The sequence below is a fragment of the Stenella coeruleoalba genome, assembly GCF_951394435.1.
Source record: "Stenella coeruleoalba genome assembly, chromosome: 1".
Classification (NCBI taxonomy): Eukaryota; Metazoa; Chordata; class Mammalia; order Artiodactyla; family Delphinidae; genus Stenella; species Stenella coeruleoalba.
Window position 1 is genome coordinate 139544237 of NC_137169.1, and position 13895 is coordinate 139558131.

At 36.8% G+C, this 13895-nt stretch overlaps 1 protein-coding gene and 1 long non-coding RNA gene across 4 annotated transcripts in view; one reads left to right on the forward strand and one right to left on the reverse strand.

Annotated features, from left to right (window-relative positions):
• LOC307193223 overlaps positions 1-13895 on the forward strand; it is a 284938-nt gene that overhangs the window by 248837 nt on the left and 22206 nt on the right. For both annotated transcript variants that reach the window (XR_013830255.1, XR_013830256.1), the window contains exon 5: positions 697-804. This is a non-coding gene — a long non-coding RNA (uncharacterized lncRNA). The remainder of the gene's footprint in view (positions 1-696; positions 805-13895) is intronic.
• Positions 1-13895, reverse strand: part of GPATCH2 (G-patch domain containing 2) — a 165761-nt gene that overhangs the window by 39897 nt on the left and 111969 nt on the right. Inside the window, exons 8-9 of one of the 2 annotated variants that reach the window (XR_013830243.1) lie at positions 11397-11461; positions 8167-8203 (exon numbers count right to left, since the gene is read on the reverse strand). Coding sequence is in view for 1 of the 2 variants with exons in the window: in XM_079934746.1 (XP_079790872.1) it covers positions 8133-8203 (71 nt within the window). In the remaining variant the exon portion in view is untranslated. Of the gene's footprint in view, positions 1-8132; positions 8204-11396; positions 11462-13895 lie in introns of those variants that run through there. The other variant, XM_079934746.1, reaches the window with a different exon arrangement.

Here is a 13895-nt window from a genome sequence, read left to right on the forward strand (position 1 = left end):
CTTGGTACTGTTAGACACAATCAGTCTAAGAGTTGGAAAAGAGACAATTCTCCTGCACCCATCATTGATTTAAAGAGCCTAAATGAACATTAAAGTAGATGTGGCAAAAAAGGAGAAATGCCATAAATTGGACGCCCAGAAAACTGTCAAACTGCACTACAGTCAGTGGCATTGGCAAATACGTCCCTAAAACCCTTCTATGAAGATCTTGAAAATTCCCCCAGGGAGCCGAGGGTAAGAAGTACTACATTCCAGAGGTTAAAGCCATAACTGCAGTGCCCTTTATTCATCCAGAGCTTCAGTGAGGAAGGCCCACCTTAAGAGTGTGCTGTACTCACGCACTTCAAAATCTCAGCTCTGAGTCATTAACAGCAGACCGCTTGTACACTTACCTTTTCTTATCTGCCTGGTATATTTGGGGAGTAAATGGTCCTAAAATTGATTGATTCAATGAATGACAGTTCTCTTCTCTAACCTTTATATTTTTCTACAAGTTGAAAAAGGGAAGTGCAGTCACTCATCCAAAAGGGGTAAGGAAAGTCAAGCCAATATTAAAAATACTAAGGAAGAAAATGGCTTCGAGGGAGGAACACAGAAAAATGCACACAAATGAAGATGAAGAATTTTCATCCTGCACTCAATGTTGTAACGAAATTTAAGCTTGAGTCTTTCCTTGTGTTTATTTCACCTTTACAGGTTGCCTCATGCCTAACACAACTGATACCCTCAGAGAGACAAGAAAATACACCACATCCACCAAACAGGACAGAGAGGATGTAGAAAAGGAATGTTCAAAGAAACAAGGTGAGCTCTTGGAAATGCGATGTATTAGAGAATTTTTTAAATCCACAAAACATTTGGGACGGAACCATTAATAAAACTGCCCAGAGATCTTTGAGGACAACAATACAGAGAAGTTAAAAAAAAAAAACTGGAGGATCATTTGAGGGTGCTCCAACATCCAAATAATAGGAGAACAGAGGAAATGGCAACCACTGGAAATTACTGGAGAAATGTCTTCAAAATCCTGAGGCAAAAAGGTTTCCAAAGTAGAATTCAATTCCCAGCTAAATCAATCAATGTGAGACTAGAATAAAGACATTTTCAGAGATGCAGAGTCTCACAAATGTAACCACACCTGTTCTCTTTCTCAGAAAGCTCAGGAAAAACAATGGCATGGGATCCAGGGAAAAGGAAATTCCACATAGGAGAGAGATGAGGAAACCCCCAGGATGAGAAGTGAAGAGAAGTCCTAGGACAGCAGAGGTGCAGCTGGTCCAGACAGCAAACAGTCCAGAATAGACCTGAAAAATGGAGGGCTCCAAGAAGGAGGCCACCAGGACAGAGAATTGAGGGGAGTTACACTTCTGTGTAGAGGTGGCTGATGAACTGGGCTAGGCACATAGAAAACAAAGCAAATGAAAAACAAGACAATTATCTCTACAACAACACAAAAGTTATACATCTATACCTAATATCTACATATATGATCATACTAACGCACACAATAAATATTTACTTGGTCTGAATATTATGATATAACCATTAGGAAGAAAGAGGGGAAGAAGAGCAGATATGGGGTGTGTGCGTGCGTGTGTGTGTGTGTGTGTGTGTGTGTGTGTGTGTGTAGGGCACACAGCAGGAAGTCAATAGGTAATACTAAACTAAAAGCTTCAAGAAATAGTAATATAAGCATGTAATTTAGGTCAATACTGGAAGAAATACCTAAGAGTTGAAAGTGGATTTTTTTGGAGTGTGAAATTAGAGAATGAGGAAAAACAAGGCTGGGGTCTGCTGTACTTTGTTATGTCTTATAGAATGATGTGACATTCTAAATTATGTACAAGAAAAACAGGACAAAAAATAAAACTTAACAAGTGCTTAGGAAGCACACAGATGGAAATAACAATACCAGACTTTTCCTAACAGCTGCCGTAAGAACTCTTACATTTTAAGTGCTTTATAGGCATGAGCTCATACATTCCTTATAACAATGTTCTTAGATAAGTACAACTATTTTCTTTGTTTCACAGATAAGTAAACTGAGGGATAGAGAGGTTACGTATTTCGCTCAGGGTCACCCAGCTAGTAAGTGGTGAAACTGGGATCAGAAGTCAGGCACTCTAACCGCAGAGGCTGGACACAGAGGCCAAGATAAGGACTCAGTCAGTGCACTCTACTGCCCCAGAATCTATGTCAAGTTCGTTTGACAGATATTTTATGCAGCAAATATTTCCTATGTATCAGGCATTGTTTTTGGTACTGGGGATACACCAGTGAGTAAAGCAAAGATTTTGCCCTCATGAAGCTTAAAGGTAATAGAGACAGTAAGGGGTAATAGAGACAAGAAGGAAGACACAAGAAGCAGAGCTGGTGGAGAGTGGGCCTTTCTTACATTGAGCACAGACTTCAGACACGAGTGGGGTTGGTATGTTGGAGAAATGGGAAAGAAACCACTGTACCTGGAGTAGGTGAATAACACAGTTCAAGTGGGAGAAGATGAGGTCAAGGAGGAAACAAAGAAGGGCAGGGTCAGAACACATATGGCCTTGCTGGCCAAGATAAAGACTTTGGCTTTTACTTGGAATGAAGTAGAAAGCCACTTAAGAGTTTACTTAAAAAAAAAAAACTATATCTATACCTATATCTTTATTGAGGTGTAGTAGGCATAAGCAAAATGCACCACTTTTTTTTTTGTTGTTGTTGTTGTTGCACCACGTGGCATGGGGATCTTAGTTCCCTGACCAGGGATTGAACCCATGCCCCCTGCCGTGGAAGCTCAGAGGAGTCCTAACCACTGGACGGCCAGGGAATTCCCTCACCACTTTTAAAGTGTACAATTTCATAAGTTTTCACATATGTATACACGTGTGAAACCATCACCATAATCAAGATAATGCAGATACCCATCACCCCAACAGTTTCTTAATGCCTCTTTGTAATCCTTCCCTCCAGTACCTCCCTGGCCCTCATCCCATGCCAATGCAACAGCTGATCTGCTTCTGGTCACTATAAATTACTTTGCTGTATGGTATGAAGTATAGATGAGTTAAATTTTTTTTTTTTTTTTTTGCAAATGGATATTCAGTTGTTCCACTACCATTTGTTGAAAATACTATTTTTTTTCCACTGAGGTACCTTTGTACTTTGTCAAAAGTCAATTCTCTGTATATATGTGGGTATATTTCTTTCATCTATTTTTCTGTCTTTGCACCAATACCACACTTTCTTGATTACTACAGCTTTGAAATTAAGTTCTGAAATCAGGTAGTGTTAAAGTTTGGCTATTTAAGTCCTTTGCATTTTCATATGAATTTTAGCATTTGTTTGTCAATTTCTACAAAATAGTCTCAGAAATCTATAGTCTCAAAAAATAGATTTTTGTTTGGATTGTACTGAATCTGGAGCTAAATTTTGGGAGAACTGACATCTTAAGAATATTGAGTCTCCTGATCCATGAACAAGGTATATCTCTCCAGTTACACAGATCTTTAATTTCTCTCAGCAACATTTTCATACACCAAAAAATATGGTGAAATGCTTAGGGATAAATCTGATAAAATATGTGTAAGACCTATACAATGAAAAAAACACTGCTGAGAAAAACTGAAAAAGACTTAAATATTTGGTTCTTAATTATGTGTTGTATTATTTCTTGCTTTATATTGTTATCTTCCTGTACTTCTTTTAGCCAATACTTATTATGCTAATCAAATTCTTTTGACTTGTTTGTTCTAACATTTCTGCTTCTGTTGGAGTCTGTAATCCAATATATATATATTTTTAAAAGTAAATTATTTATTTATTTATTTATGGCCGTGTTGGGTCTTCGTTGCTGCACACAGGCTTTCTCTAGTTGCGGTGAGCAGGGGCTACTCTTCGTCGCGGTGCACGGGCTTCTCACTGCGGTGGCTTCTCTTGTTATGGAGCACGGGCTCTAGGCGTGTGGGCTTCAGTAGTTGTGGCACGTGGGTAGTTGCTCCGTGGCATGTGGGATGTTCCCGGACCAGGGATTGAACCCGTGTCCCCTGTGTTGGTAGGTGGATTCTTAACCACTACACCACCATGGAAGTCCTATATATATTGATATATATATATTTTTTGAAAAGGCTGTTCTCCTCAAATGCCTTATTATCTGATTCTACCAGGCAATGCTATGGGGAAAGGCCAGTCTTCTCTGTCTGCCCAAAGCAGTTCAGCAATTGGAGGTGAATGAACCTGACTTAAGAGTATAGAGGCCTGGGCACCAGAAAACCACAATCATCACACCCCTCTCTATAAAATAACTCCTCTGTCAGAAAAACGCTCCCTTTCCTCACTCTCAGGAAAAGGCGAACTGTAATCCTCCAGCTCTGTGGTTTGTAGGGGGCAGAGTGAAGACCAGATAATTTGTCATCCAGTCCCATCAAGCTTTCCCAGCTCCTCACAAATACAGCGCTGTGAGCTGCCCTGACTTTATCCTTAAAAAACACTTGGACCAGAGATCTGAGTCTTTCTGTAAGGGGCAGATGTCATTTGTCCCAAGGCCATGGCCAATGACAAGCTAGTATAGAAAAGAACTCCAAAGGTTCTCCTCACATCTCATTCTCCCTTACCCAGGCTGAACTGCCTCTTGCTTCAGGTCAAAGCACACAAGCACACCTGTGTGCCCCCATCTCACAAGCACAAGTTCAAAATAGCACACCCCTTCCCTTAATACCGGGGACTTCTTGTAGTTTTCTGCTTATTTGCTCTTTCTGAATTCCTCCTGGGTTGACCCTGGAGGAGAGAAGCCATCTTCTTATAGTTTAGAATCAGTAATCTTATAGTGCAGAATCTTGACTGCAACAGCAACTGAGACCAAATTTCTAATATACAACTTGCAAGTAGTACAGTTTTCTTAATTACCGTCTAACTGCAACTCACAAGTTTAGATATTATCACTATGACTTTTTGGACACGAGTTATTTTAAAATGTATTTTTAACTCCAAACTTTAAAAAAATTATTTTTGTCAATGATTTCTCTTAATCACATTCAAATTAAAGGATATGATCTTTATGATACATATTCATTAAAATTTGTTGATAGTAGCTTTGGCCTGGTAAGTGGTCAATTTTTGTAAATATTACGTGTCTTTGAGAAGAATGTGTTTTTGTTAATAGTTTGGGTGAAAAGGTTTATATAATATCATTAAGTTTGTTAATTTTCTGTTATGCAAATTTTATGATGGCTTAAACTATCAATAACATGAATGCTGTATTGAAGTGGGAGCACCATGATAGTGGGTTAGTGAGTTTCTCCATTCACTGCTATTAATATTTGCTTTATATATTTTTCTGGGTCTATTTTAATGAATGTACACAATAGTAAAATTATTAACTCTTTGGTAAGTTGCATCTTTTGTCATTAAATTATGTGTTTCTTAAGCTTGTTAAGGCTTTTGTTCTTAAGTCAGTTTGTCTGGTAGGAGAGTCTCTTTTATAGTATATCTGGTATATGCTGTCCCATCCTTTAGTTTTCCACCTTTCTTTGTCATTATTTCAGGTATGTCTCTTATAAAGAACATATAGTTGGATTTTAAAAGAAAAACTAAATCTGCTTAGTTTTGCTTTGAACTGACAAATTTAATCCATAAATATTTATTGTAATTACTGACACATGGACTTGACTCAATTATCTAACTTTTTTTTTCTGTGTTCCATTTTGTCTATGCCTTTTTCCCCCCTTTATTGACTTTTTAAATGGATTTTTTGAGGTCATTTATTCCATTCAACCCCACGCCCGCCAACTGGCTTGGAATTTACATACTCTATTTCTTTTGACTTAGTAGTTATTTTTGATATTTTACCATGAATACTTAATACAGTCTTATCAAGCAGCAATCTCTTAACTGACCAATGAAGTAAACACCCCAAACAATTCAAGGACCTTAGATTGGACTTGAACTGTAATCATCAACACTGCCAATTTAACATGCTGTTATTTTCCACTATCTTAGATTGTCTTTTGAAAAGTCCTATGAATTACATATTATAACTGTCAACTTATATAAACAATGGTTGTTTAAACTTACTGAAATCTTTAACAGCTTATTGGCTTAGTATTCATTTTTTCATCTTAGACTTTCCTGGGGAGATCCTTTTCTTGAAATACATCCTTAGAAAGTCTTCTAGCAAAGGTCTGTTGGTAGTAAACTTCCTTAGTTTTTGAAAATCTTAAACTGTTTTTACTTCATCTTCATATATGAAAGATGTTTTTCTAGGCACATAGCTCTATGCTGACAATGTATTTTCACCCAGTACTCTGAAGACTTGTCCACTGTTTTCTGGTTTCACTGTCAGTACTCAGAAATCTGATGAGGTACAGCTGTCATTCCTTTGTAGTAATTCATCCTTTATCTCTGGATTCTTTTAAGATCTTCTCTTTGTTTTTGGTGTACTACAGTGTACTACTAGGTATGGATTTCTTTCTATTTATTCTAGTTGGTATTCACTGTGCTTTCTGTACTTGTATCTATAGATTTATAACTTTCACCCATTTAGGGAATCCTTAGCCAACATCTCTTCAGCATCATGTTTTTTTCAGCCTTTCTATACCCTCCATCAAAGCCTCTAAGCTTAAATGTATCTTAGATCTTTCCTGGGTCTCCTAACCACTCTTTCATTTTTCCATCTCCTTGTATTTTTATGCTGCATTCTGGCCTACTTCTTCAGCTGTACCTCCATTTCACAATCACACTTCTCATTTTTAACAATTATATGCTTTTGATTCAATTCTGCTTGAACAATTCTAATAGCGATCTGTTGCCTGCTTATTTTATTTCTATAAATGTGGCATTTCTAATTATTTATAACCTGTATAAAATTTATATAATCCATACTTTATAATTTCAGGATCTGACATCCTTAGGGGTAACTATATTAGTTTTATGTTGACTATCACTGACGGTCAACTTATTATGTTTGACAATTTTTGATTGTCTAAATTAGACATGCTAGATAGGATTTATGTTAGCTTCTGCAGATACCTAGTGTGTTCTCAGTTGGGGTTAGTCTGTACAACATGGTACTTGGAAGCTACATTGCTTGCTTGGGAGTGTTAAACACAGTGGCCAGCACACTAACTACGGGAGGCCAGGAGATGCAAAGGCAGCTGCCGAGGTCGGTTATCTTGTTAAAAATTGAGCAAGTGTAAATCACAGGGCAGTAGTTCTGATCAATATTCTGATAGCCATTTTTACCTAAGTAAAAATGAGGTCTTCAGAAACACCACATGCAAAATTTGGAAATACGCTGTCTAAAACAATAAACTGGGGCAAATTTTTTTTATTAAAGAAAAAATATAACATCGACTCAGCAATATAAAATGAGTAAGAACACAGAAGCACTTTAAAAAAAGAGTATATTTTCTATATACTTATTTATATATCATTAGAGATAAATATACATGTTGCTGTCTCATAAAGCCTAAGTACCATTTAAGTTTTGGGGAAAAGATTAATTCTCTTTTTTTAAAATTAAAAAATAAACTAATTATTCTAAATCTTGATCTAAAATTCATTAGTTATGGGTGGCAGAGATTTTCTTTTCTTCTAAAAATGCACTCTTATATAGAGAATGGACTTAGGACACAGGGAGGGGGAAGGGTAAGCTGGGACGAAGTGAGAGAGTGGCATGGACATATATCCACTACCAAATGTAAAACAGAGGGCTAGTGGGAAGCAGCCGCATAGTACAGGGAGATCAGCTCAGTGCTTTGTGTCCACCTAGAGGGGTGGGATAGGGAGGGTGGGAGGGAGGGAGACGCAAGAGGGAGGGGATATGGGGATGTATGTATATGTATAGCTGATTCACTGTGTTATACAGCAGAAACTAACATACCATTGTAAAGCAATGATACGCCAATAAAGATGTTAAAAAAAAATGTGCTCTTTATTTTTCATTAGCTTAAAAAAGTACAAATAGAACGGTATCTTTCTATTCATTACTAGTAATCCTGAAATAGATTCTAATAAACAATACATAAAATATTTTAAGCTGGCACTCCAGAGCCAAAGGCATCCCAGCTATAACTCACCATATTTGTATTGGTATGGAAAAAAAAATCACACGATTTAATGATCAGAGTAAAAAGCGATTTTAAGTTGCTTACCTGCTGGCTGTTTTCACAGAACAGTTTTTCTTGTGTCCTCTTTCAGCTCGGTTGTCTCTCAGAAGCTGATGCTGTCCAAAGTGTTAAAACAAAGTTGTAGAAACAAAAATATTTCCATTATATTATTTTGTAAGTAGAGAAGTATTCTTCTCGTTCAGAGGGACACTATTTGTTCACTTGCATTACTTTTTTTTCTTTTTGTTTTTTTACTGGTTTTTCTTAAAACGAAGACAACTACTTTTGCTAGAGATGCCACTGACACACTTATAAAAATGTTGCTAAGAGCTGCCAGTGCTTGCCTGACAGCTTACACTGCTCTTATAGTCACTTAATATACAGCCTAGAGCTGGAGGTCTAGGACTCACTTCTAATTCTGGTTCTCTGGAGTGGTCCTGGTAAAAGTAATGCAACCTCTCTTACCAATGCTTCTACCAGTGCATTCAGCTACGAATTTTTCGAGGCTTTGTCACCTACGATGACATAAAAGATCTAATCTTACTTTCTCTGTATTTACTGGCCTAACATGGTAAAGAAACATTTAAAACATTCTTTTTCAAAGAAATTATTGGCTTGGAAATATATAATTAGAAAAAAAATACAGATTTGACTGCCTCCTCAAAATGCCTCACCATACACTTCCCTTCACAGTTGCTTTAGCCTAACTAATTGGAAAGAAAAAAACCCAAGTAGTCAATACTTTTTGCTGTGTGTACTCTCAAACTGTAGCTTATCTTATTTATGCAGAAATGTGATTATATGCAAGACTGGGCTAATAAGAAGTTGTACAGCATATTAGAAATTAACCTTAATAAAAATAGAAATCTTAGGAGTAATAGTGCAGGAAAGATCTGGGTTCGAATCCCAGCTATACCAGTAACTAACAAGTCACTAGGTTTTAAAAACAGGTCTACCATTTATAAGCTGTGTAACGTCTCTAAGTCTCAGTTTCCACCTGGAAAATTGAGCTAACAATAATATCTACCTGTAAGGGTGCTGTGAGTGTTAAATAAGATAAATCATGTCAAACGCTTAGCACTATGACCAGAGTATAAAAAGTGCCGAGTAAATGGTTCAAATGCTACAATTATAATTAATAAGCCTGGTTGTCAGTGGTTATTGTCTGACCAATATCAGTAACTTCTAATGAAATAACTGCTTTGAACTATTTAATGACATCATTTAGAATCAATTACTAGCCACATTTGGCCATCCTTGAGAAGGAAAATAACTTAATTAGATCACAAAGAACATTGTTAGATCATTATTTCAGGAATGTCTTAACTAAATAAGACTACTTTATATTTCTCTTAAATATCTGCTTCTTTCCATCCCCACTACCAACATCCCAGTCCAGGCCATCATTTTCCCTCACCTACAACAGCCTCTCCAAAGGCCTCCCTGCCTCCAGCCTCACTCCCATTTAATCCATTCTCCACACAGCAGCCAATAATTCTAAAACTAGATCTGATTACATTATTCTCTTCAGATAAACCCCCAAATCTTGTACAAGGCTCTCATGGCCCTTCATAATTTGATTATATTTCTAAACTCATAATTTATTATGCTTCCTCCTACCCCCCAACCTAAGCTCCTTCTTTCTTTCTTTTTTTGCGGTACATGGGCCTCTCACTGTTGTGGCCTCTCCCGTTGTGGAGCACAGGCTCCGGACGCGCAGGCTCAGCAGCCATGGCTCATGGGCCTAGCCTCTCCACGGCATGTGGGATCTTCCCGGACCGGGGCATGAACCCGTGTCCCCTGCATCGTCAGGCGGACTCTCAACCACCGCGCCACCGGGGAAGCCCTACGCTCCTTATTTCTAAATGATAAATCCCAGCTATTCTGAACTTTTCAGTTTGGAGCATGTACCATATTCTTGCTCACCTTTGGCCCTTTGTTTTAGTTATTCAATCTGCCTGCATCTCCAAGGTCCAGCACAGTGCCTGGAACATTTTTAGTGTTCAATAAATATTTGTTGAATGAATGAGTGAATGAATGAATGAGATAAAGAAATAGGGAATGAGATATAGTATCTGATATGTAGATGAAGCCATACCTAATTATTACTACTTATAGAAAATAGCAACAATTTATCTTTAAGTCCATTAATCTGAAAGTGTTTCAATGTAGAAACACTTCGTACCATGAAAGCTAATTTGCTTCTGAAAAAAAAAATTAATTACTTTGGCATTTCTAATTCTAGTGCCTTTGTAAAAAAACATACACAAACCAACATTTGTGACACAGATAGCTAGAGGTGACATGATAAAATCTCTACCTCCACCTTCAATTAATAGTAGTAGTTAACTAACTTTTCTAATTGTTAGATAAGATGGATACGTGAACACTATTCCTATATTTGTGTTAAAACAGTTTAAACAAAGAACTCAAAAAATCCCAAACATATGTTCTTAAATAAGAAAAGAATTCTACAGTTTAGTTTTTTAAAAATGCAACTATAATAACCAAAATAAATATTAGGCTATACCTACTAGGTCTGGTTAGTTCTTAGGGAGGCCACCATCTGGATGAACTAAAATGAGATAGCAACTTCTGTGAACTCTAAGGTTAGAGCTCCTTCTATTAGATTCACATGAGAATTTTCCTCAAATTTATAGTTCCTCAAATTTATAGTTTTGATGGGCTTTGTATATAAAAAATTTATAGTTTTCTTCCTCAAATTTATAGTTTTGATGGGCTTTGTATATAAAAAGAGACAAATATTGGAATTATTTAATATAATGCATCTCTATTAAAAAGTCATCACAAAATTATCTCATTTTATCAATAAAATTATAAGTCTGGGTGTATCTTTGCAAATTTAAAATCAAGCTCTGAGAGAAAATTACAGATCTCTGGGTCATGAATTTAACAGGTTAATATGGGAACCTAGATCTTTTAAGGGGCGAAAATGAAAAAAATTAATCCAGAGTGTTATTTGAATAGAAAACATACATTTGTATTTGAAAGTTTCCCAACACGTGTCTGCTCTGCCCCAACGAACAAAAAAAGGGTGGCAGGGGGTAGGAGGAGCATCAGATCAGGAATTCATGATAAAAGACACAAGAGTCCTGGAGCTCTGCTCTGATAAGCAAGAGTAGCTCATCAGGTTTTGAAAGATTCTTCACTTCTCTTACTGCTAACTTTTCCTGTTTCCTTGGACTCCTATCAGTGTCACAAGTGAGGTCAGTTTTCAGGGCTCTGACTCAACACCATCAACTCCGATTAATAACAGAACTTCTGAATATGGTGCGAAGTGCTTCTTACCTTCTGACTCTCAGATTGCTGGACTTAGGCCAAACGGAGAGACAATTCCCTTATTAGTGAGTGACCTGCAGATGTATATTAAAAAATGACTCACATAAGAATGACATGAACATTCATAAACACAAAACCTAGTACAATGTGAGGTTTACAAAAGGTACGCAATTTTAAAATCTGCTGAATGAAACCAGGAAGAGAAATGTTCCAAGTGGATCGTGGTTGCTCCTGTGACAGAAAGGGAGCTGAGAATTTCTGTGGCTATTCATGCTACTTTTAAAAGATTACTTTGTGCGTGTCACGTTCCTAGCACAAGAGGAAAAAGCAAAGAGCAGAATACTTATTCCACGGCAATCCTATCTTTACCACCTGATATTCAGAAGGCATTCAAGCTCAAGACTGTTTCTGATTAGCAGCCACTTTTCAGGTAACTCCTCAAATGTCTACAAAAGAATTTCAAGTCTCTCCACACTTGGCCTTTCACAGGGTCCTCACCTTAAAAGGAGTACTAAGTAATCTCTAAACAATGACCTGTGGCTCCTTAAGATACTAGTAAACTCAGTCAAAAATATCACACCATTAGATATTCAAGGAGGAAAATCCTCAGAATTAAAAAAGACACACACACAAAATGAGGCTTCCTGCAGCTGCTTCTGTCTCCTTACTTCTACTACTGAACCACCTTTCAATTTTCTCTTTTGTGGCCTCTGTGGTGCCCTCTCTGTGGTTTTCTCAAACATTTACCAACATCCTGTAGTTACTGCTTTCCTGCCCCAGATTTTACCCACCTCAGAGGAAAAGCTATGCTGTCTATATAAATACCTCTTTTTGTAGAAATAAAGAGTGCCTGAGAGATAACGGCTGATGGACAACAGTGATTTACTGAATGTGTGATAAAGAAACGCTGAGTATGCATGATGTAAATGGAAATGGGACTTTGCACTAAAGAACAGAAAGGGGAATTATAAGGTGGGGAAAGCAGTGAGGGGTGGGATTTCAAAAGTGGGGTTAATATTATCATTTCTTTAGGTTGGTAAGTTGGTATGGGAAAAATAAAAGGTGTTCATGCATGCTAATAGTCATTCATTCAACAATATATTGAAGGATTTTATACTTTTTCATGGTCTTGCATTTTATCTTGCATTTTATTTAGGTCCTACCTTGGACCTAGGTTTAGCCAATAGCTTACTGTGCTAAAGTTACGTCTAAGTTGAATAAGAAAATTTTATCCCTCAAAACATGAGTAGTTTGCATGTGTATTTGTATACGCACGTATATGTGCAACTGTTCCTCATTATTCATGGGTTCTGTACTTGCAAATTCACCTATTTGCTAAAATTTATTTGTAACACCAAAATCAATATGTCTGGTGCTTTAGCAGTCATTGGCAGACATGCACAGAGTGACAGAAATTTGAGTCCCCTGTAGCGCATGTTCTCAGCTGAGGTCTGACAAGGTGATGTCTGTCTTCTTGTTTCAGCTTTCATACTGTAAACAAGTGTCTTTTTCGAGGTCCGTTCAGTGCTATGTTTTTTTGCATTTTTTTCTTGTTCTCATCTTCATTGTTTAAAATAGCCTCCTAGTATTGTGCTGAACTGCTGTCTAGTGTTCCCCAGTGCACGAAGGTTGTGATGGGCTTTATAGAGAAAATATGTGCATTAGACAAGCTCCCTTCAGGAATAAGTTATAGTGCTGCTGGCCATGAGTTCAGTGTTAATGAATCAATAATATGTATTAAATGAGGTGTCTTTAAACAGAAACACACATCAAATAAGGATATGTATGGATTAGTTAATGAAAATGTTGTGACCAGAGATTCTCAGGAACCTAACCTTGTATTTTTCCTGGGAGCGATTTTTCAGTATTTGCTACGTTCATTAGTATTCTTATCAACCTCATAGAACATAGCTATTACAAACAACAAGAATCAACTGTGTTCATTAACTAATAACCTATCTAGTCAAGATAAAAATCTGAAGTGGTATATCATAGTTTAAGCCAAAAGGCGAATCAAAAATTTGTCTAAAATATTTAAAAATTAAAAAAAAAAAGATTGGTCAACTTTCTTCTCTATATGTTCTTAGCTATTTGTTAATTTTTAATGACAGAAAAAAAGTTTGGCTGGAAGCAGCCAGTTACACTATAATCTAAAGCACAGATTTATAACATTACTTTAGTATTTCTCAAATTCTAGAAGGTGGAAAATGATCTTTACAAAATCGTATTTGGGGATAAACTATACCCTGATGCGACTTACTACTAGAAGCAGAATCTTACTGTGATCATTTTACACAGAGGGTATGAACCATTTGGGAAAGCAGAAAGTCTAAGTTTTACATTCTGAACAAACACACTACGGATGCAACGTAGCCTAGTTAATTTCCAAAACTTTAGAAATAACGGTATATATTCTATTATTGTGAGAAATATATTTAAAGGTGCAAATTGCTCTCATGGAAAAAGGCCAAGTTTACAAAAAATCATTAAACTGAATTCACATATTTT